Source organism: Gadus chalcogrammus, chromosome 11 (assembly GCF_026213295.1).
Source record: "Gadus chalcogrammus isolate NIFS_2021 chromosome 11, NIFS_Gcha_1.0, whole genome shotgun sequence".
In the NCBI taxonomy this organism is placed as follows: Eukaryota; Metazoa; Chordata; class Actinopteri; order Gadiformes; family Gadidae; genus Gadus; species Gadus chalcogrammus.
In genome coordinates, this window is record NC_079422.1 from 13,141,696 (window position 1) to 13,163,677 (window position 21,982).

Consider the following 21,982-nt stretch of genomic DNA (forward strand, 5'->3'; position numbering starts at 1 on the left):
TGGGGGGGGGGGGGGGGAAGAGGATTAGGGAATGTTCTGGTCAAAAGCTTTAGGCTGAAAATGTCCAAAAATACCAAAAACGTATTGTCGCTTGAAAAAAGTACAAAGGCTTTTCAATCAACAAACTACATGCAAATCACGTTGTGGATCGTCATGACAGAAAGAGATTTACATGAGCTGACTTGTAGCCCCCCCCCCACCACCACGGACGGGACATACCTAAATGAGGGCAGCGGGGGGCCTTCGCTCTCGGTCAGACCGATCTCGGCCAGCAGGCTGCTCTTCAGCTGGGCGGCCAGGTCGTGCGGGGAGGGCCCCGGCTTGGGGGCCTCCAGCTCCTGGGCGGCTGCCAGGTGGTCCTCGGGGCCCCGCTGGCCCGTCTCCATGCTCATGACGTTCTTCAGGTTGGCCGAGTACGACATCTTGGTGGGCAAGATCTGGCGCGTGGCAGGATAATAGAGGAATTGTTTAGTCACTCCAGATTGGACATCAGTTGAGTTAAGGTGACTTTTGATGAATGGAAACATGGAAAACGCCCCAGAGCAGTGCTGTGATCCAATATCCAGAGACAATTTCTCGCATATTCTTCAGTTCCCAGCAGGAAATGGAGAGGATATGACAACTCCTGAACGGCCTTCACAGATTCAAGTCAATTCACCTTTTTACATTTGATTTATGTTCTACTGTAGATTTAAGAGGGACGATGGATATTGGAGCACAGCGGGGCAGGTGATGTTTGTACAGTGAGTGAGGGGTGGTATACCTGAGAGGAGGAGGGTACAGAGGAGCCCATGTTTACCTCCAGGCAGTTCCTGTCCATGCTGGCCTCGGCCAGGCCTTTGGTGGCCATGTAAGAGGAGGAGTACAGGCCTTGAGAGGGACGGCCAAACAGGTCCTCCTTCCTGGCATTAGGCTACGAGCGAGAGAGAATTGTCATGTATGCATTCAGGACACAGCAATGGAAACGAGCGCTTCTTAAAATGTGAATATTGAGGATTGAAGTCGTTATAGAAGTTGTTCGACATGATTTATGTTGAGCTGTATTGACCATAGTATAACAGCATGTAGAATCATAAGGGCGAGTATCCATTCGATGCGTTCCAGGAATCCAGTGCAAAAGCCAAAATACGTGTACCTCAAGCATTTTCTCTTTTTCCAAGCATAACAACTGACATATAAAAGCCTGTTCTTATCAAGCAAGGCCATGATAAGGTTACCAAACATTCCTTTTACTCTCGTGCTTTCAAAATGACTGTCCCAAAGATAAGCAGGTCTCAGGGACGCCCATGCAGCTCAAGTTGAGTGGCGCTGTGACCTTCAGCCATGAGCGCGGTCTGACCTGCAGGAGGTGTGGCTGGTCCGCCAGGGGGATGGCCTCGGCCAGGGGCACCTCGAAGGGGTTGGGCGGGATGCAACCCAAGAAGGTCATGGAGTCGGAGCGACGGAAGAAGGGATGGTTCTGGCCGGTCTCGGCTGGAACCGGATCATCGTCCTTGTCCTGCAAAGTGGAGCCTGGCGAGGGAGGACAGGATTTAATAGCGCGAGGACACAGGACTCTTATCAGAGCCAAACAAAAGACTGATTTCATAGAGTCAAGGTTGTCTCGAGTCAAGTCTTTCATTTTTAATCAGTCTCAAAGGGCATCACTGGCCACATTTTATGACACCAATCGCACGCTATCCTCTCAAAGGGCCAGGAAAAACTCCCTTAACCATCAAGGCAGAAATCTTGAGAAGCAACGAAGGGAGGGTGGCTTGTTTAAGGGAAGGAAGTATTGAAATGGCTTCCATAAAGGTAAGAGAAATGGTAGCACTACAAGCAAAACTAACCCTAACCCTGTTCAATTAGTCACATCTAATTCCGCTCCACTCACTTTGATTGGTGTCGTCGTCATTCTCATGTTCAGAGTCCTCGTTGTCCAGACCAAGCTCAAGAATCTCACGGTTTCTGCGAACACAAATAACCCCTTTGTGAGTCATACCATCCCAAAGAGACACGGGACAATGGTACAGGGCTCCATTTATGTCACCACTGCATCACAAAATAAATATATTTATTGTACATGCGTGATAACAAACTTGATAAGCAGAAGCAGAATGGATATATTCGACTGACATTGAGTAATGCCCAAGACTTAATCAAGGGCATTGTAGTATAGCCATGTCTCAATTATCCAAAGCCGAGAATGTGTCTGTGGATGTCCCAGAGGTAGACCAGCACTTGAGACTCCAAATTGTGTGATTATTTTGCCCAATATTGTGATTGAGATTAATTTTATATTCTGAAGCACGTGCTATACATAAAATATAGTATGTTTCTAACAGTGTGCATGTTACAGGCATACAAAATACAATTATTTATGCAATTTGTATTTACTTATAATCAACAATATCATTATTATAAAATAATACTGTAGTATACATATATATTAATGTTTTACAACCTTTCACAAAGTCAAAAACTTAGACTCCAAGAATTTCTTTGTCAATTCTGTCAATATGCAATGCATTGCTCAGTGCTCCTCAGCCCCCCACCACAAACCCCAGCTACCGTTTGCGGTCCATCTGCGGGGTCTCCAGGGTGGTCTGCTGGTTCATGGCTTTGATCCAGTAGATTAGGGCCTGGAAGACGTAGGCCACGTGCTTCAGGGAGCACACGTCCAGCACAGGGAGCACGTCCGAGTGCTCGTCGTTGTGCGAGCGCATCAGGGACAGGGCGTAGTTGAGGAAGTCCCCGCGGGCGGACATCATTCCTTGGCGCGCGGTGAGCAGGGTGGCGGCTCGTCTGCGACATCGACACGAGCGCAATCAGGTCAACCATGCTTACATGCTGGGATTACATACATAGCACCCGTCTGTCGTCACCGGTTTATTATGGTCAATTATCTTAACCATTATTATTACCGTGGAGGATGTTCATAAAGAATGAATGGCATTACTTCTAATGAATGGCATTACTTCATCATATTAATACTCTATAGTAATACACCATCCCCTCTTACAGGAGATGCAGCTATAAGTGCCTCACATTCAGCAAACAAATGCATAACATATGTACTTCATTGTAATTACCTGCCTTTCTTGCGATAGGGGGCAGTGTCTAGAGAATACTCTCTGCTCCAGAGAGACCTGTACCTGCGTCCCTCCAGCGTGCGGAGGCTGGCCTCCTCCCGGGCGGTGAGGCGCTCCCGCCGTGCCGAGTGCTGCGAGGCGTGCAGCGGGTGGCTGGGGTGACCCGGGTCCCCGGCGGAGGACAGCGCCGAGCCGTAACGCAGCTGGGCCTCCGTGGAGTCCATGATGGACACCATCCAGTTCCAGGTGGGGATGAGCTTGTCCTCCACGTAGTTCTGGATGAACACACACGGGGGATGAGAACCTTAGTGTTGACGCTCATCCACACATCAATGACATTAAAGCAGGGGAATGGCGATTTGGAGAAACCATATTTATAAAGCTAGATTGAAAATGAACAAAATTCTCTCCCCTCCCTACAGGCCTCCATCCAATGCCACTCAACCAAAACACGGGACTAGCTCGCTAGCTTTAGCAACGGGTCTATAAATCCCTATGGAATGACTGCTGTCATGTGCATGAATGCACAAGCAGATTGTGCGCAGGTTGCAAGGTAGTTCATCTAATTTAATTTGATCTAATTTGATTTCGTATTTTGATTTATTGTCAGGTTTGAAAACAAAAAACATGACGAGCTGTAATGCAACACTGCTAACGTTCTTTATTGTAGTTATCAAGTCAACCATACTTCTGTTCTTCATGAAGAACACACTTGTGACCAACTCCACTCTGATGACTCACACGCGACTACCCACTAATAATCTTTTTTAAATAAATTCAATTTTAGTGTTTTTGCAGTGGTAGCACCACCACCGTCTACCACAACAACACAGCAAGCCTTTACACAACACACTACATGCTGGTATCAACAACAAGCCTTTACACAACACAGTACATGCTGACACTGGCGCCATCTCTGGGGGGGGCACAGATTTCTTGCACCCCCAAAGATAAGGTTGGGGGTGCAAAAAACCCTCAATAATGAAACGAAGTGAACCGGCACGTTTTCGTTGTCTGGCCCTTTAAATAAACGATAGAAGCGATAGAACGCTGCACTGCGCGATAGAATGCTCTGCTGCTCGATAGAACGCTATGCTGCGCTGCGCTGACAGCTCCCTCCCACCCCGCCACCTCCCTCCCCCCCACCAATCGCTCTTAGACATTACTAGCAACATTCCTGACATACCAATGGTTGGCAGAGTGCCAAATGATTGACAGGTCGACCCCGCAAATTTTGATATGTTTTGTCCTCTCACTTACGTAGTTCGAGTTCACTAAGCGTGAGCTAAACAAAGCTATAGCAGTGATTAAACGACAAAAAATAATGGACAATTGGATTATTCGGAGGCCATCAATATCACCGAAGGCAGAGTGGATAATAATACAGAAGAACAGAAGAGCTCTGCGCTTACCGTATCGCTGCATCCTGCACTAACTACTCCCAAAAACGACGCATGAGCAGCCTAGTAGGCTAATGGTTAAGGCCAATATGCGTTTTAAATTTCTAAATTATGACTGAAATGTAATTAAGCTAGGCCTACTCCCATTTATTCAGGCATGTTTATGGAAAATAGGGGGCGCCACGCCACTCGTAATGCACTTGTGAAACGCATTCCTGAATTGATAGAATAGGTTAATTCCCAACCAAATTTTGGAATAAATCAAATCAAAAAGATAAATAATACGTAAATAATTAATGAACTACTGTTCTGAACTTAAAATTCTGAAAGCAGGACTTTGGAGAAGTATTATAGCCGGTTTTTTGGTGGAACACATTTGAACGAAATATTTATGACCCCCCCAATGTTGACCTGAAGTTGCGCCACTGCATGCTGGAATCAACAACAAGCCTTTACACAACGCACTACATGCTAGTATCAACAAATGGCCTTTACCCAACATGGCGGCCCCGCAGCAAGCCCTTACACAACATGGTGGCCCCGCAGCCAGCCCTTACGCAACACACTACATGCTGGTAGCCACGGCAAGCATTTACACAACACATTGTATGGTAGCCCCGCAGCCAGCCCTTACACAACACAGTACACGTTGAGCCTCACCTGCAGGCTGACGGCGTCCTGGTAGGTGAGCTTGACAGCAGCAGGGTATTGGGAGTACACCAGATGGTTGTATTTGGGGATGAGGCTCATGAGGTCGGAGATCTGCCTGATGACGATGCTGTAGGCGCGGGCCAGGCTGCTGGCAGATGTCAGGTAGCTGCTGGAGTTGCTAGCCTCCAGGGCCGCCGCCGCCGCTGCGCTGGAGCTAATGGCGCTGGAGCGCCGCAGGTTGGAGGGGTCGATGTAGATCAGGCCCGTGGAGCTCGCTGTCGACACAGGGGAACGCATGTCAGACCCTTGAAACAGGCTTGTTTAATGGGATCTCTGCTAACTAGTATGAAAAAGGTCCTTGATGAAAGCACTTTGGGACTTAAACCTGCACTATCATTTTTCAACTGCAGCTATATATAAAGTTTCTCTCGAATAAAACACGCTGTGATAATGCTGTATGATAATGATATAGCTATAACTCTAGCCACTTGAAGCTGCTAATGAAACTCCTACATAGTGCTGGTTTAACACATTTTTTGATTGTAAAGACACAAAAATTTAACCTAATCCAACGCTCCATCATCGACTATAAATTTAAGAAATGAAGAGTTAGCTTTCAAGAAGCACTTCTTGAAAGTTGTTAAAATCAGTTAAAATCGGTTGCCACAGTATTCACGTGAACACAAAAGCACATCAAAACCAAGATATCAAAACGGTGGAGAGGCCTACACACAAACACACACACTCACACACACGCGTACCGGCCGGCGTGGAGGTGTTGGGTAGGCCGTTGCCGGCGGCTCGCTGGCTGGGCGCGTTGCGTACGGCCCACTGCATGGAGCGCGGCGCCTGGGCGGCGCTGTTGGCGTGGGAGGCGCTGGTGGTCCTCTCCAGGGGCTCGTCCAGCAGGAAGGTCTCCTGCTCCACGTCATCGCTCTGGCTGCTGCTGCTGTCAGAGTCGCTCGAGTCGTTGGACTGGGAGTCGTCCTCTGAAAAGAAGGCAGGCACACTGCTGGCACCTATGGGGGGGGGGGGGGGGGGGGGGGGGGGGGGGGGAGAAGGAGGAGGAGGAGAAGAGAGGACAAGAGTTTAATGAGTTGGTCCAGTCATCTCTCCTCCTTTTCATTTTACTCATACGACACAGCAATCGTTCTCCAGACTTGAGTGCGGGTTAGTGAACCGCACACACACGCCACCACAAGGCCAAAACAGACGAAGAAAGACAGACAGGCGGCAGCGGGGACGACCAAGCGATCGCACTGCTTCAGTGGGTCAATTTATGAAGAGGAAACACTGCTCGCAATTGTGGTTATTAATCCATAAACATATCTTGAAAGTCACGTTGCAGGAAAGAATCAAAAGCAACAAACTTACCGGGGCGTGTCAAAAAAGGACATTAGTATTGAATGCTATTCTAGATGGAGGGTGAAGGTAAAAGGAAAGCCGTTTTGAAGAGCGAGACATTTTTGGTTATTTGGTTAGGGAGGTGAAAAGATGAAGATTGATAGACTTGACAATAATGATGGATACAACAAAAGGTGAACAATGAGGATGAATACTAATTTGCAGGAATTCTCAAGAGGGGAAACTGAGCACTTTGCAAAAATCACTCTTGCCCTAACATACTGTATATGCATTGAAGTAGAGGGGAGCCCATACCAAAAATAGGAAATGCCAGGGACACCCTACTGCCTGCGAATGAAATACATTAAGGATTGAGCCAGGGACCATGTTGTTTGCTGCATCATTTGCTGAGAATCAGTAATCCCCACAACCTAAAATTAATTCCACATAAAATCGAATTAGGCTGCGATTGATTATAATGACTAGTAGTTTTGAAAGCATAACTATGGGTTGGCCAATGCAATGGAAAAGCCCAAGGCCTGAAAGAATGCAACAAATGTAAGGTCTATTTTTTCGTCTCGACTAACCTGCTTCAGAGCCAGCTGTGGCTGCCGTGACTACACTCCTGCGGCCGCTGGCGTTGTCCTGGTTGCTATGGTTACTTTCGCTATCGCTCTCGGTTTCTGCTGCCGCCAGCAGATCCAACTCCATGTCACTTCCTGCGAATGAGGAAGTAGAGAACGTGGATCAGCCCTTCCCTCACGGTGTGCATATTCACCACACATGAAATGTCAGAGTTAGTAGATTTGGTCAATACTATTCTAACTTTGCATAAACGTCCATGTAATGAACATCTTATTACATAGAAGGGTAATTAGAATTCATATGAATTTTTTGGTACTTTATATTATGTTCCCTAATTTTGAGAAAACATTTTTCCATATTGTCTTACCGTCCTCGTCATGCTCATCATGCTGGCCCTCAGCCTCCGCATTCTCCTCTCCTTGCTCCTCCTGGTCGTCATGGTGATCTTCTTCCCCGGCCACACCCTCCACAACCTCAACCTGAAATAAGCAAACGCACACGGCCATGGGGAAGGTGTGACTCAGGGAGGATTGTGCTCATTATGTTTTAGATTGAAGCAATTAAAGAGCTAACTGTTAAAGATTGCTCATGATGTACAGCCGTTACAAGACCATAATGATGTCATTTATCCTCCAATCCAAAAACAGATAGATGGAGCCTAGAATACACTCCTTAATTAAAATGTTAATTCCCATCCACTTTTAAATTGATTGATTTAAATAGATAGTCAATAAGCCTAATAAGTCTATTTAAATCATCAGGAAATGTTTATTTGCCACACTGTTCTAAAGCGAAAACCCATATCTCAGGTTGATGACATGCGAGCGTCCCTAACCTCTTCCACGTCTGCAGAGACAATGTCATCCTGCTCCTCATCCCTCCCTCTGACGGGCTGGGATTGGCTGCTGCGTCGCGGCTGGGGGTTCCGGATGATGTAGGAGGACGCCGTCTGGCTGGAGCTGAGGACGAATGAACACAAAAATCATTAATCTTGCGAGTAGGGATGGGAATCGAGAACCGGTTCTTGTTCAGAACCGGTTCCGAGTCAACCGATTCCTTGGAATCGTTAGCAAGCCTGCTTAACGATTCCGCTTATCGGCTCCGGTCGCGGCAAATGCGTCGTGACGTCACACACACGCTGCTTTGATTTGGTTCAGAACGCAGCAAACATGTCGCCGCCGAGGAAGAATCGCATTGTGCGTTCACACCAAACGCGACGGGGCGACAAGATCCCATACAAAGTGAACGTAGAGACGCGTATAAGGGCGAGTTTTTCGCGGGAGAAAACCGATGACAAGTTTTTGTCGTGATGACAGCCAATCAGCGTTCAACAGCGTGATAACTGAGTGACATGTGTAACGTAACAGCCAATCCGCGTTCAGCCGTCAAACTCAGTGCAGTGCAGTCCGGGTGAACCGCGGAATGGAGGAGAAAGTGATTGTTGCAGTTTGCGACTCCCGGAGCTCTATATATAATAGTATATAATATATTATATACTATATTATAATTGTATATATAATATCACGGCCAACAGCTCTGTCGCCTCCGGATGGCCGTAGCGTGGGGAGCTCTCATAGGGATTGGGCTTCTCGGGGTTTGTTTACCGGCATTGCTATGGTTTCCGGTCTTGTGTGTTCCAACGGTTTATTAGGTAGGCCCATCTAATAAATCTCTGTCTAATCAATGCTTCATTTTGTTTATGTCAGTTTAATTTTGTTACAAGTTGAATGCAAATGAGCACTGTTAGAATTCCAAAAGGCACAAGCTCTTACTTGGCTGTTTTCAGTCTGTGTTTTTAGTTGCATGGCACATAATGATGGCATTTGGGCTTGAAAAGCGAAACATATTTTTTCGTAGACCAATTGATTTGAAAATGTACAATTTCCTAATACTAGAAGCACTTCTGATCAGATATTAAAGAGATGTAATGCAAACAAACACATTTATACTTATTTTCTCACCCAATGAGAATCGATAAGAGAATCGATAAGGAATCGGATCGATAAGCAGAATCGGAATCGGAATCGTGAAATTCTTATCAATTCCCATCCCTACTTGCGAGTCTGCTAATGAAGAGGCTCTGTACAGCCTGTGGATTGAACATCTGGGATGGGAATTACAAAATATATCTTTAAAAAAAATGAATACATTTAGTGTCATTCACTAATGAGCGAAGAGGTAAAACGATGAAAACAATTAAAAAGGTACGGTAGGCAATTTATTTGAGAAGCATTTTTTGTCATATTTCTTTGTCATAAAATTCAACAGCAGGCACATTACCAAATGCCCTGACAAAAATGAAAAAACGTGCGTGTAATAAGCCCGGCCAATAATTAAATTTGTCCCGAATTTAATTATTGGACTAGCTGTCTGTGTACCCAACTACCTGAACACACTCATTGCACATGACTGAGTCTTCCACAATGCAACCTAATTGCTAAAGCCAACCAGATAGTCATGTGTGAGTGCCTGAAGTGTGTGAAGTGTGGGATATTTTCAGTTGGATACATTCAAAATCGAGGCAACTCTGGTTTTTGCAAAAGTCCTTGATTAGCATCAATAACAGAAAGGGTGTGTAACGAAGAGCACACATATCAGACAAAGTGACAACAAACATGGGTGTGGAAGGCCTGGGTACCTGCTGGACTGGTCTGGGGAGGGTCTCGGGGGCAGGGGCTCCACAGAGAAGAGCTCCTCGCTGCCCTGCACGGCGTCGATGCTGGTGCTGGCCAGGGTGAAGGGCGCGGTGGGCCTGGCGATGCCCATGCGCACGGGGACGATCAGCGACTCAGCCACGTTGCACAGCTCCTCCACGGCGTACGGCAGAAGGGCTTGGAACACACGCCGGCACTTTCCGATGGGCTGGGGAATGAAGTTGCTGAGTGGACAGAAAGGAGGAGATGATGGCAGAGTTAGGAGTGGCTCAGGGCTGCAGACTTACTCTTGACACAGGGGACTCCAATACGGTCAAACAAAGAGTGGATGATTGCATCTCAGATTGAAACATTACCATGGTTGGTAAAACTATTTTTTTTAAATGGTAATAAAGTGACAACATTGATCTTCAATAAGAAAGCGAAGTAGTAATAATACAAATGATCAAAATAAAATACTGTGGCAATCAGGAGCCCTGCAGGAATCTGACCTACAGACTTAAGAAACAAAGCCCATCAGCCAGAAGTCACCACCACAAACAGGGCTATAGATGTATGTTATATATGTTCCCCGTACTTCTTTTTCTTCGAAGAGGCCATCTCCACGCTGAGGATGACGAAGACGCGGGCGACGGAGCGCAGGAACCTCCGCGTTACGGCGATGGCCTCGTCCCGACGGCCGGGCGTGTACTTGTTCTGCAGCTCCTTCACCAGTGTTCCCAGGAGAGTGTCGATGAACTGGCAGGGAAACGGGACAGTGTTGGTGCACGGATAGACACACAGCTGAGTAGAGGTGCACTCACTTTGCCTGTGAAAATGCTTGTTCACAAAGACCTTGCTCTTAAGGGGATAAGGCTACAAAAATGGACTTTAATCTCAAAAGTGTGAAGAACGATCGACAAGAAAGCAGACCGAAACATAAGTGTGCAATTCAATGGAAGCTTGTTTCCAAGGAAACTAAAATGGCGAGTTAGTAGTTGTTCCAGATGGGATCCTGCATGCTGTGGGCAGAGAGGGAGGGGCTATCCTCCTGCGGTGAGACTCACAGTAATGTCAGGAGCACACTTGACGATGAGGCAGTGTGTGAAGCAGTCCAGTCGTATGGTGCCGCTCTGCTGGTTCAGATAGACCTGCTCCTCAGGCAGAAGGTGGGCGATTCTGCTGCTGGCGCTGAGCCTGTCGGAGAAACAGAGACACGGCACAGTAGCATGAGCTCCCCTGACAACGCGTCTCTCACGCTCATTAAGTTAGAATAATAAATGGTTATTTTATGTGCAGGATTTTTCCATAAACTCATAACACTGTACAAACAGAGCAAAAGCAACAATAAAATACAGAGAAAGACCCAAGTCAAATCAGCACTCAGAAGTGGCACTGATTTTCTCCAGGTGGGTAGACATTAGTGTAATGGGACTTTGATTGCTTCTGCCCATCAGCCACTCTATCATCACGGAGGGGTCGTTTGGCACGGTACTCACGGGTCTTTGTTTTCCTGCGAGCCGAACATGATCATGGACTTGAGGGCGTTCCAGTCCTGCAGGACTCGCTCTAGAGCCAGCTGGGCGAAGCGCGGCGGCTCCAGGTCGTGGTCCGGCATGTCAGAGTCTGGGAGGGGGGAGGGGAAATAAGACTTAGGAGTCATGGTACCAGCCAGGATTACAGACACTAAGAAATGGTGGACAGAGAATGTGCAAACCTTCTGCATTGGCTGCTTTGCGGTTCCGGTCTTCTCGAATGCGTGGCGGTCTGTACTGGCAGTGCTCCACGCTCTGCCTGGCAACAGTCTGCACCAGGAACAGCAGAATGTGCTCTCCCCTAGGGATGGAAACATCTGGAAGTCAACTCACCACTATGAGTCGTACTCTAAGCTAATGAGTGCCTTGAACCCCGACATCGCGATTACAAATTCACAAAGGCTTAGTCTGGAACCTATCAGTTCATTTTCAATTTCCATGCTGCGTTAAACGGGTCCATACATAAATGCCTCTGGAGACCAAAGGATACGTCTGTCTGCCGTTTGTATAGACATACAGGAGCAGCAAAACGTGTGACACAGCAGCAGCATCTAGACATCTTGGTTGTTTTATGAAAGTGCTTCAACAGGGCTCCCTTTGGGCGCTCCAGTTTCATTGTCAGAACACGCCCCAAATTAGATCAACAGCTTTACTTTGACCGAACCAGGCAAGGTCTGCTGGAAATCATTCTTTACTGGGAGGGGGTCGGATGCATACCATAGAGCAAATAACGCTATACACTGAAGATGGGTAAAAACAATAAGAACGGATAGCCTTTCATTGCCAAAAGAAAGTAGCCTTCATTTAACAAATATCATTAAAAAAAAAGGAAAATAATTCCTTTCATGTCCCGAGTGCGTTATGAAGGTGGGGTGTTACCTGCTGTTTGGTGTGGTGACCAGGTCCGTGGTCGTGAGGAGCCTGTACAGAAGGTCCAGCCGAGCCGCCTTCTGGCCAGCGATTAGTGTTTTGCACTTGCATTTCTCCCAGCAATCACAGTATGCAGTGGGAGAAGTCCTCTTAAGTCTAAGGAAGAGGGACGATTAAACAGAATTAGAGATCTAGACAAGACGTGCAGTTAAATAAAATATGAAAATAAACTTGAAAATAAAAAAATAAATTAATAATTAGTATAAAGCCGTCACTCACTTGCAATCGTGTCCCTTGTGGCACACTCTTGCACACTCCGTACAGCAGCAGAGAGACTCCAGCAAGCCACAGGTTCGGCACTCAAAAATATCCTAGAGGGAGATCCACAACAACCATAACAGTCATTACTCTTTATAAACGACAACTACTTTTACTGCAGACATTGATGAATGGGCACGTGAGGAGCCGATTTGTGTTCCATCATGAATTGGATGAGATGGGCCATACAGTGCAACAATAAGAAAATGAAGCTACATCTACACCAATAACATCTCATTGGGGCCGAATGAATTAGGATTTACTTTCAACATGATCCAAAAGGTAATCTAATAAAGAGTTGGGGATTAATGAAATACTTGTTTATCCATCTGTGTCTCAGATCTTAAAAGTTGAAGTCAAGAATGAACGTCGTCATGAATTAAATCACAGAATGCGACAACTCCGTGCAGAATCCATTAAAGCCTTGCTTTGTGTTCAGCAGAGCAGAGTGAGAAACAGCCCATCTGCTGTTCTCCCAGTGTGACGTACCCCACCGCTTCCCCCCCTCCTGCTCCCAGGGGACTCACCTGATTGATGTGCTCCGCTCCGGTCCAGGTGAAGCTACAGGTGTCGTTGCAGCAGAGGACATATAGCGGGGAGTCGTCCGGGTTGGTCCCGGAGGGGCAGATCATCTCCATGAACACAGAGTCTGCGTCCTCCTTCTCCACGATGCCCGGGTCGCCCACTGTGACCACAAGAACAGGCACTGTTATGGCACGGCTACCGCAGGCTGTTATGCAGCTGACCTATGGTTAACCTGTGCTGCTTGAGCCGTTATGTAAACAGTGCTTTGTCTTTCTCTGGCTTCGCGGTTTGGGCTTCCCTTACCTAGAACCATCCTTAACAAGCCTTTGGATTTGTTTTATATAATGAGGGAGAACAAGCCCTTTGTCAAGCTCTCAAAATAGAACATCTATTACCATGGGCCAGCTCTTTGTAGTTTTGTATAGACTACAAAGGAGTCCTGTGTAGTATATACCCAAGACACTAAATATGGGGTACTGTGTGCCTGTTTTATGTCCTCCATGATGCCATTGAGCTCTGGGTGACCTACCCTTGGCCATTTTCTGAGCAGCCTCCAGAACAGTGATAGCAGCAGGGTAGGCTCTCCCACTGACCGCCAGCATAAATGGTGTCATTCCACGGGCGTCCCTGGGGAACAAAGACAACACACATGCTTGTCAACGCTTGTGAGGTGCAAAAACAAGCCGTGGGCTGTCTGGTAGTGAAGCTTGCAAAGAAAGCGACGTCTGTGCTCTCTGGGATAAGAAAGGACAAATTTGGGTCAGATAAAGAAGATGAAATGGAAAAGAAAGAGTTGTACTTGGCAGAGAGCAGCTCTCGCAGGTGTGGCCGCAGAACAACGCTGTCACACATCAGCTTGAGGATGAGGTGGGCGTTGGCCTTCCTGTCTTTAGACTCCACCACAGACGGCTCTGAGGACGGACCTGTGAGACGAGAGAGAGCATAAAGTCCCGCAGGGCGTCAGACAGACTGCTTCAATGTCTGGCGCGACAGGATGCCTCACAAGTCTGCTGAAGATAAATAGTCTGCTGAAGATAAACAGTCTGCTGATGGGGAGCAGGGGGCTGGTGGAGGGGGAGAGTCCATGGGCTCTGACCTGGTACGGTGGAGGTACTGGGACCCTGACTGGTGCCGGTGGCGGCTGTAGTGAGTGAGCCCACGGCTGGGGCGAGGATGAAGTCAATGTCACCATCTGTTGGAACAAACAGAAACAAATAACAAGAGTAGACTTTTAATGAGTCCTTGGCAGCAGAGGTACGGCCGAAAGCGTGAATGTCAAAACAAACCTCTACACCTCAGTGCTCTACTAATAGGAGGGGTGTGGGATGGGCCGTACTCACCAGGGTCCATGGGGGGCGGGTCGGGCACCCAGCTGGGAGGGGCAATAGGTGGGGACACCGGGTCCTGATGGTCACTGGAGGACGGGCCCGACTCATGGCGACCAAGACCAGCAGCTCGCAAGGAACGCCGCATCATCTCACGCAGCCGAAGCCTGGAGGGTGAGAACGGGGTGGTATATATGAAGCCATGCCAATGTTCAATACAGCTGGAAAAACAGCGTCACGGTTATTAGCCTATGGTTCCCTTCTGCCGCTATGGACTGGAAGGATCAAATAGGGACAGCGGTCGTCTGGGGTGAAAAATGTTCTGCAGGATAACTGAATCATTTGCACATGGGGATGTTATGGGAGGAAACGTATGTTTCACAGAAGCAAAACTAATCACAAACATGCGATGTCAGCCGCAAAAATAAAGAGAAAGGTCTCTCTCTGCTTACTGTGCAGCCCTATAATCAAGCGCATTACCCTCTGCTGCTGGAGGAGCCGGTCCTGTTGCCAGAGCTGTTGCTGGAGACCACAGAGATGGCGTTGGCGATGGCTTCTACAGCAGACAGGCGCTCTGCGAACGTGTTCCTCTCAGACCGTTCAGCTTCTGGGATCGACACCGCACCAGCAGTTACCATGGAGACAAGAGCGAGGAGGCACTTTGAGAAGATATAATTGGACTGTATCAAAGCGAGGACTGAATTTCAGTAGCCTTTATTTTCCATTATTACCAGACTTTGTAGTGAGATTGTTAATGATGAAAAAAGATAAAAATAAGTGAAGAGGAATAGCTTGGGAACCATTCCCCTTGACAACCGTATCTCATTCGTGCCCGCCTGTAAGCAGCGTTTTGCCGCACGGCGTCGAAATTCTCCTGCTCACCTTCCTCCTCCTTGGTCTCCTTGTTGCTGACGGGGAAGCAGACCGACACGGCGGCGTGGAGGATGTTGCGGTTGCCGTCACAGCGGTGGCCCAGCAGAGACCCCAGGGCCTGGCCGCTCTGGTCCAGCAGAAAGGCCTGCTCCAGATTCACCAGATACTGCCGGCACGCCTCGTAGTCGCAGCGCAGGACGTGCTGCATCAAGGTCTGCTTCTGAAACACACCGACCAACAGCAGGAATTAGTGACTGGGGCTCTCTGTTTCTCTCTTGGTTTGTATTTGTGGAACAAACAAGAAAGCAAATCGTATTGTTTAAACGGAGCAAAGCCCACAAGAGAAAAAATTTAGTGCAGAGCTGTGTTTTTTAACTCTTCGTATGGGACTCTAAATACGTTTTTGTGCAAATGCTAGGTCATTCACCTAGTTTACAATGCAAATACCACACAAAACACCATGCAAACCACTTGCATAGTAGAACAACAAATAACTAATAATAATAATAAAACTACCAATTAGGTTGCCTTCGCACTTTGTGCTTGGCACCCTAATTAGCAAACAACTAGTAATGCTTGTGCTACCAACCTCGACGGCCATGATAATAATAGCAGCTTTCTTCTTAATGGTAGAGTTGGAGGGGAGATTGGCCAGGGAGTGCACCCCCATGCCCAGGCTAGCGATGGGTGGTAGGTCCAGCCAATCTGGATCCCGGATTCCACCCATGCAGTCTTTGGCCATAGGGTAGATCGTACCATTTCCATCCCGGAGGATGATAGGAGATTCCTGCAAGGAAGATCATAGACAAGTCATGCGCTTGTACCACATAGAGCAGCTACTTGGAAAGTTTAACCTTTGCGGCTGTGCATGTGTTTTGTCGTTCAGACATATTGAGACTTGTATTACAGTATTTGCATATGCAGTGAATATTTGCAGATGCACCGATACAATAGAATGCCATTAAATTGCTTCAATCCATCAATGTCACAACGATCCACACTATTCGCTGTGTGTCAGCACCATAGAGCTCGTCTCACCTGTCCTGCGGTGAAGATGCCCACGTTGCGCTCGCTCTGCCCCAGGAAGGCCAGGTTACTGGTGGGGAAGTTGTTCTCCTGCTCGGCCTTGCCCGTGGCCAGGTCGAAGATGCAGTACCTGACCCAGCTGCCGGTTTTCAGCACCGCATGCACTCCTGGGGTAACACAAGATTTCACAGTTCCATGGTCAAAAACTCGGGGAATCAATGCTGAAAAAAAAGACATGATGTTACCGGCAACTGAAGAGCGGTTTGTTGGTAAGACATACCTTTGGAGTCAACATTCACAGCGAGGATCTCTGCTTTCTCTGGGATGCAGAGTTTCTTAGGCGTGCGTTGAAAGCAATCAGGAACTTTGGGAGTTCCGCCCGTCTTAACCACCTAACGGGACACAAAAGCAGGAAGGGTTAGAGAAAGAGCTTTGAAACCCGAAACAACTGTTGAATGGTCTCAGCTTCTCCCAAAAGTAGACTACACACACACAGCTGAGGATTACCAAGAATGACACGTTTAGTGCCCTATTCCGGGACGGTGGTTGTGGGCCTACCTGGAGCTCGTCTATCCTGAGGAGCCTGCAGTCCTGCAGGAGGGAGGACGGGTCAGAGTCGGCAGCCACCGCCGTCGCCTGGCTGCTCACGCTGCTGGACGTCCCGGGGAACTTCACCGCAACATAGGCACCGTCCACCTTTAGCACCTGGGCGGCCAACAGACGGAATACGTACAAAATAAATAAATAAAAACAATGCATGGGGTTATAATGGTTAGGAATGAGGTTAGGGAAAAAGAAGATCCATGAGGTCAGAGATGGATGGCTCAAGCAGCACCTCAGGATTTTTGGTTTAACTGATGGGTGCAACGTTGGGGCATGGGCTCTACTAGTCCGCCCTTGTTTTGTTTTCATTTGAGAGAGGCTGAACAGAACAAAACATAGTTAATGCGGATCAACTAAAAGGGAAATGCACTATAGCACCCTCTGACAAGAAGGCGTACTCTACTGGAACTCAGTTCCAGTCACTTCAGTCAATCCGACGATGCAAGAATAGCGTCCGGAAAATAAATACTTCCGGACGCTAATCCTGATTTCCCCCAACCCTATGGGTACTTAATAAAACACCTGGTGCAAAACGCATCGAGATGCAGGGTTAGAGAGAGTCCTGTGCTGGCATCCGCTCACTCACCTTTCCTACAGGGACATTTTTGACGTCCTCCACAAAGACCACCTCCTTCAGGGGCCACTGCTCCTCGTTCACCTTCTCCTCCTCCTTGGGAGCGGGGGTGGAGCGCCTTCGTTCTGAAAGGAGGACACATACCAGCTTCTTAGTGCGTCTCTCTGGCCGTTTGCTGGCGTTATGTTTGGGTGTGTTGATGGTTGAAACAGATATAAAATGACAGTTAAGAAGCTTATCTCCTGCAATACGTGTGAATGACTGTGTGTGTACGTGTGTGTACATGTGTGCATGTATACGCGCGTGTGTGTACGTGTGAGAAATGGAGCGTGTGTACTAGGCAAGGCAAAATGAATGACCCCCATCTTGACGGGTGCTTTAACAGGTAATAAGGACATAAAAAGGGCCACCAATAGAAGAGGAACACTGCGCCATCTGCCTCAAAGTCAAAGGAGTCACAAGGGCAGCGAACAAAAACTAGGCGTGCGCGTTTGTGATAAGAGCCGGAGATAAAATGTGAAAGAGGGGGAGGGTGTTGCTGACATACTGTAGGGCAGAGAGGCGCTGCTAGCGATGGAAGAGGTGTCACTGCAGGTGGACGCGGGGGAGGGGGGCGGGCCCATCTCCGTCTTCACCAGCTCTGACTTGCTCTCCGCTCTGGGAGGGAAAGCGGGGCAGTGTCAAAGTGGCAGTGGGTTAAGAACGGTAACAAGGAAATCACATTTCTTGATGATTCAATAAAACACTAGGAACTTTAAAAAGATGAACTTTAAAAAGATGATGTAGGTAAGATTTGAGATTTATACTCCATCCGTCAGCTTTTAGTGAGTGAAATGCTGTTTGCAATATGTACCTGCCTCTTTACCAGACAATTTAGAGTTTAGAACAATTAGTCCAGGTTCATTTCTGACCAATCTGGAACCCTTTTTCTGATTTGTTTACCGGTACGTGAATGCGGCACTTCAATAGTGGACATTAAATGAATGGTTTGAAAACAAAACCCTGCCCAAGTAACCCATTCCCAAGATGCAATGCAGTCTGATCATGCACTCACTTGATTTCCTGGGTCTTGGCGGTCTTCTCCATGTTCTTGAGGCTTTCTGGTGAGCGCAGCTGGAACCTGCAGCTGTCGTTCATGTTCCACACGGACTCCAATAGGACGCCCACCTTGGGAATTCCAGCATTGACAGAGAAGGCCACTGCACCGGCATGGTAGAGTGGGTTATTTCTCAAGCACACCTGGGAGGAGAAAGAAAAAGAACAAACACTGTTTTGTCAGGACCAGTCCAATTACTTTTTCCTTAAAAGCAAGTCAAAGCATACCCCATACAGTCCAAAAGGGGTTCATCGGTCCTAAATACATGCATTCAGACATAATCTGTAAGAAAGTTAGTCTGAGGCTGGTTAATGTGGATAAAATGGTAATGAATGGGTTTTATTCCTCTTTTATTGAGTCAGAACTTCTGCACTGATCCGGAAGCCTCAGCCTGAAGGAGAAAAATAAACTGAGCCACCCTATGAGAGTGAGCCAAAGATCATCAACGTGAGCCTCCACGTTCCCCCTCTCTTTACCAAGTGAGTCACTCAGAAGGCTAATGCGCTTCTCTCATATTCCCAGCAGCCACTGAATGCCGATATCAAGATACACCAACCAGGATACAGGCTCTGCTTCCCATGGTGGGGCTCTTAAAGGTACATTGTCCTTTAACCCTTCAACCATCTGTTTCTTAAAATAAAAATCCTGAGGCACTTTCAGTTTTTAATCCATTCTTTTTCACTTCCCTTGTTTAAACTGTTGGGTATTATTATATTCATCGTTTTGTTTCTCATTAAGAGTTGACCCCCAGAGTAGGTCTTGGGCTGGCCCTACTTGATCATAGGTTTTCCATCTATGACGACTGTCCCCAACCGTGCAGTTTGCTTGAACTCACCTGTGTTCCAACAGTGATGTTTGGGATCGAGGAGATGCCAGCACTGGACTTTGGCTTCTTGTTCTTGGCTCTGGCCTTTTCAAGCATCTTCTTACGCTGACTAAAAGGCACCACTCCCCTGTAGACACAAGCAATAGTGTCACAGTAATTCCCAGGTCCTCCAAGGTGAAAAAATGTGTTACAGCACATAGGATGTTAACGCAACACTCATCATTACAGTTGCAAGGTACCATGATGTCTAGAGTCTGAAAGAAGAAGTTTAGATAAAAGATTTCTTTGGCAAGATTTTCACTGGCATCCACCCGTCTTCATATTTTGAAATACTATGACGATTGAAGCCTGTAAGCTTTCAATCAACTGGAGATTTCCTTTTCATAAATGTTTCTGCCAAGTAGACGAAGCTTGGATGACTGGTCCAAACACTGACTCACTGCAGGGAACTGAATCAGTGTTGGGAACACGGAAACAAAAGGGTATGATTGGGCTGGGCCGAGCGCCACGCTCAGGAAGCGGCCCCGTGACGGCGGCACTATGCACTATGTAACACCCACCACCAGTAGAGGCTGTTCTCCAGCTGGGCGCAGGTATAGAGGGCACAGCAGTGCAGCGATACGATGCGCTCGCCCTGCAGCTCGGGGAAGGTCTGGGCGCTGTGCTCCAGTTTGGACGCCACAGTGCTCAGTGTGTCATCCACCCAGGTGGCCACCTGCAGAAAAACACAACTTTGTGAGATGGAGACCGTATTGGGGCCGAGGATAGGAATGGCTGATGGTCGTCAAACACTAATTTACAAGCACACATGGTAAAAGCATAATTTTGAGGCGTTTTGCCAGTGTCCTACCAATATTCCAAGTACAACTAACTAAACTAATTTGACAACTTGAGGATAGATAACACAATTGGATATCAAAATAGTTTCTTGAAAGAATCAGCCTTCTTAACCTTGTTGGTCTCTGTGGCGACGGTGGCTCTGATGCTGTTGGCGGACAACAGCGTAATCTTTTCATTGGCCAGGCCAAGAAAGGAAACACGCGGGTGATGAACTGAAGGGTTCTGTTTGGACAAATTACATTTGAGGGTTAGCATTTTCTTGAAAGTGCACACAAGGCCAAGTAGAAACTAGTCAACTGACTTGCAAAAATATATTGAGTTGGCTAGAGTAACCTAATAGATAAATATAAATAAATGAAAAGCTTAGACAAGGATTTAAAATATTTTAACCTTTAGTGGAGTTTATTCAGTATTTATCTAGTTATTTTTATCCCTTTTGCCAACTCCTTGTAAATGCATCCCAGCTATAAAAGGCCTCATTTCCCAACCTGTGTGTTCCGGTAAGGTTCGGGTTCACTCCACTTCCACTGGTAAAGCTCTCCTTTGGAGCTGATGGCGACCAGCTCAGAGAACAAGGCCCCGATGCTCACAAACTTCACACCATCCTAAGGAGGAAAAATAACAGCTCTGTGTCAAAGTAGCCATTACACACTCGTTTATGAGCGAAACAGCGTTTTTATGCAGACATATACACCCACCTTGTCAGGCCACCACTGGAGCTCCTCCCCCAGGGACACGGGGCTCTGCACAGGGATGCTCTTCTTGTCGAGGCTGGGCTCGCCCTCGCGGCTGGTGGAGCCCCGCTCGGTGTCGAACGAGGCCCCGTCCAGCCAGCGTCGCTCGCGCAACCTCAGGACGGACTCCCGCTCACGCAGCAGCTCAGAGTCACGCTCTAAGGGAAGAAGGAGAACTGGTATGCAATAAGGTCACACCAGCGGGATAAAAGTAAGCCACTCTGGGAAGGACCCGGCAACAGACTTGTTAATCTTTAAGAGGATACGAGAGTCGGAGGTGAGGGGTATTGGTTTTAAGGTCAAAGTAATGCAAGTTTGAGTTACAGCGTTGGAAGTTCAAGATTGCGGGGGAGGGGGGGGAAATAAATTGAGAGTGGTGGACGAGAGGAGGGTCAGGGGAGGCTAAGCGTGCAGGTGGTCTAGAGGAGCGATAGTAAGGCTTTCAGAGAAGGCATTGTTGGAGAGTTAAGACAGGAGGACTAAGCGGGCCTTTCTCAGAGGGCACACACACAAGGTACTTTAGCCATGCACTAAAACAACAGACATTCATTCTACCTACAAGCTCAACAGTGAGACCAAGTGGAAAGAAAGGCTTGATAGATCCCCCCCCAGGATGACTAAATCCATGATTTCAATAAAAGAAAATAGGAAATTATGAATTAAAAATGTCTTCATGGAGGAAAATCCCCAACAACTACCCAAATACAACAAAGAGTGCTTGTGTCGTACTTTGGATACAGAAACGTCCTGAATTAGCAATGTTTGCTGTTCACCGATGATTGTTGTGCGCGTTTTCCAAAGCCATCCCATTAAAACAGACAGAATTGAAAACCACCAAAGCTCCTCTAAATCCTCAAGGCTTCGCTCTGTATTGCTGCATTACCTCTGGAGGAGCCCAGGCGAGAGAGCGAGGAGCGTCTGAAGGAGGGGTATCCAAAGTAGCTGATGTCCTCTGAGAACATGGCGTCGGCATCAATGATGACACTGGGGTGCGCCGAGTGGATGTCTGCGTCCAACAGGGACATGAGGTCCTCTGCAGCACACCAGGGGAACAAGAGGGCACACGTGGTTCAGTGATCCCCTGAGCCTTCCGGCGGCTGTTCATGCCACAGCCAGTGAGTGCAGAGCAGATGTGCCCTTCCCCTCGGCCCCG

General features: G+C 47.6%; 1 protein-coding gene across 8 annotated transcripts in view; it reads right to left on the reverse strand.

Annotated features, from left to right (window-relative positions):
* Positions 1-93: 93 nt before the first annotated feature.
* The window catches only part of ubr5 (ubiquitin protein ligase E3 component n-recognin 5), a 29,613-nt gene continuing 7,724 nt past the window's right edge, over positions 94-21,982 (reverse strand). Inside the window, exons 8-46 of one of the 8 annotated variants that reach the window (XM_056602982.1) lie at positions 21,713-21,862; positions 20,794-20,987; positions 20,584-20,700; positions 20,207-20,317; positions 19,816-19,970; positions 19,265-19,382; positions 18,388-18,572; positions 17,881-17,990; positions 17,345-17,458; positions 16,715-16,869; positions 16,437-16,548; positions 16,169-16,323; positions 15,720-15,917; positions 15,140-15,350; positions 14,738-14,861; positions 14,273-14,424; positions 14,029-14,124; positions 13,732-13,855; positions 13,462-13,559; positions 12,935-13,092; positions 12,369-12,460; positions 12,099-12,245; positions 11,402-11,520; positions 11,184-11,310; positions 10,752-10,881; positions 10,283-10,443; positions 9,690-9,929; positions 7,887-8,010; positions 7,419-7,530; positions 7,054-7,185; positions 6,782-6,814; positions 5,872-6,141; positions 5,132-5,397; positions 3,135-3,346; positions 2,551-2,784; positions 1,874-1,947; positions 1,340-1,512; positions 764-913; positions 94-437 (exon numbers count right to left, since the gene is read on the reverse strand). In XM_056602982.1, the coding sequence (XP_056458957.1) occupies positions 126-437; positions 764-913; positions 1,340-1,512; positions 1,874-1,947; positions 2,551-2,784; positions 3,135-3,346; positions 5,132-5,397; positions 5,872-6,141; positions 6,782-6,814; positions 7,054-7,185; positions 7,419-7,530; positions 7,887-8,010; positions 9,690-9,929; positions 10,283-10,443; positions 10,752-10,881; positions 11,184-11,310; positions 11,402-11,520; positions 12,099-12,245; positions 12,369-12,460; positions 12,935-13,092; positions 13,462-13,559; positions 13,732-13,855; positions 14,029-14,124; positions 14,273-14,424; positions 14,738-14,861; positions 15,140-15,350; positions 15,720-15,917; positions 16,169-16,323; positions 16,437-16,548; positions 16,715-16,869; positions 17,345-17,458; positions 17,881-17,990; positions 18,388-18,572; positions 19,265-19,382; positions 19,816-19,970; positions 20,207-20,317; positions 20,584-20,700; positions 20,794-20,987; positions 21,713-21,862 (5,945 nt within the window). In that variant the 3' untranslated portion in view covers positions 94-125. Of the gene's footprint in view, positions 438-763; positions 914-1,339; positions 1,513-1,873; positions 1,948-2,550; positions 2,785-3,134; positions 3,347-5,131; positions 5,398-5,871; positions 6,142-6,781; positions 6,815-7,053; positions 7,186-7,418; positions 7,531-7,886; positions 8,011-9,689; positions 9,930-10,282; positions 10,444-10,751; positions 10,882-11,183; positions 11,311-11,401; positions 11,521-12,098; positions 12,246-12,368; positions 12,461-12,934; positions 13,093-13,461; positions 13,560-13,731; positions 13,856-14,028; positions 14,125-14,272; positions 14,425-14,737; positions 14,865-15,139; positions 15,351-15,719; positions 15,918-16,168; positions 16,324-16,436; positions 16,549-16,714; positions 16,870-17,344; positions 17,459-17,880; positions 17,991-18,387; positions 18,573-19,264; positions 19,383-19,815; positions 19,971-20,206; positions 20,318-20,583; positions 20,701-20,793; positions 21,006-21,712; positions 21,863-21,982 lie in introns of all 8 variants that reach the window. The other 7 variants (XM_056602980.1, XM_056602984.1, XM_056602979.1 and 4 more) reach the window with 7 other exon arrangements.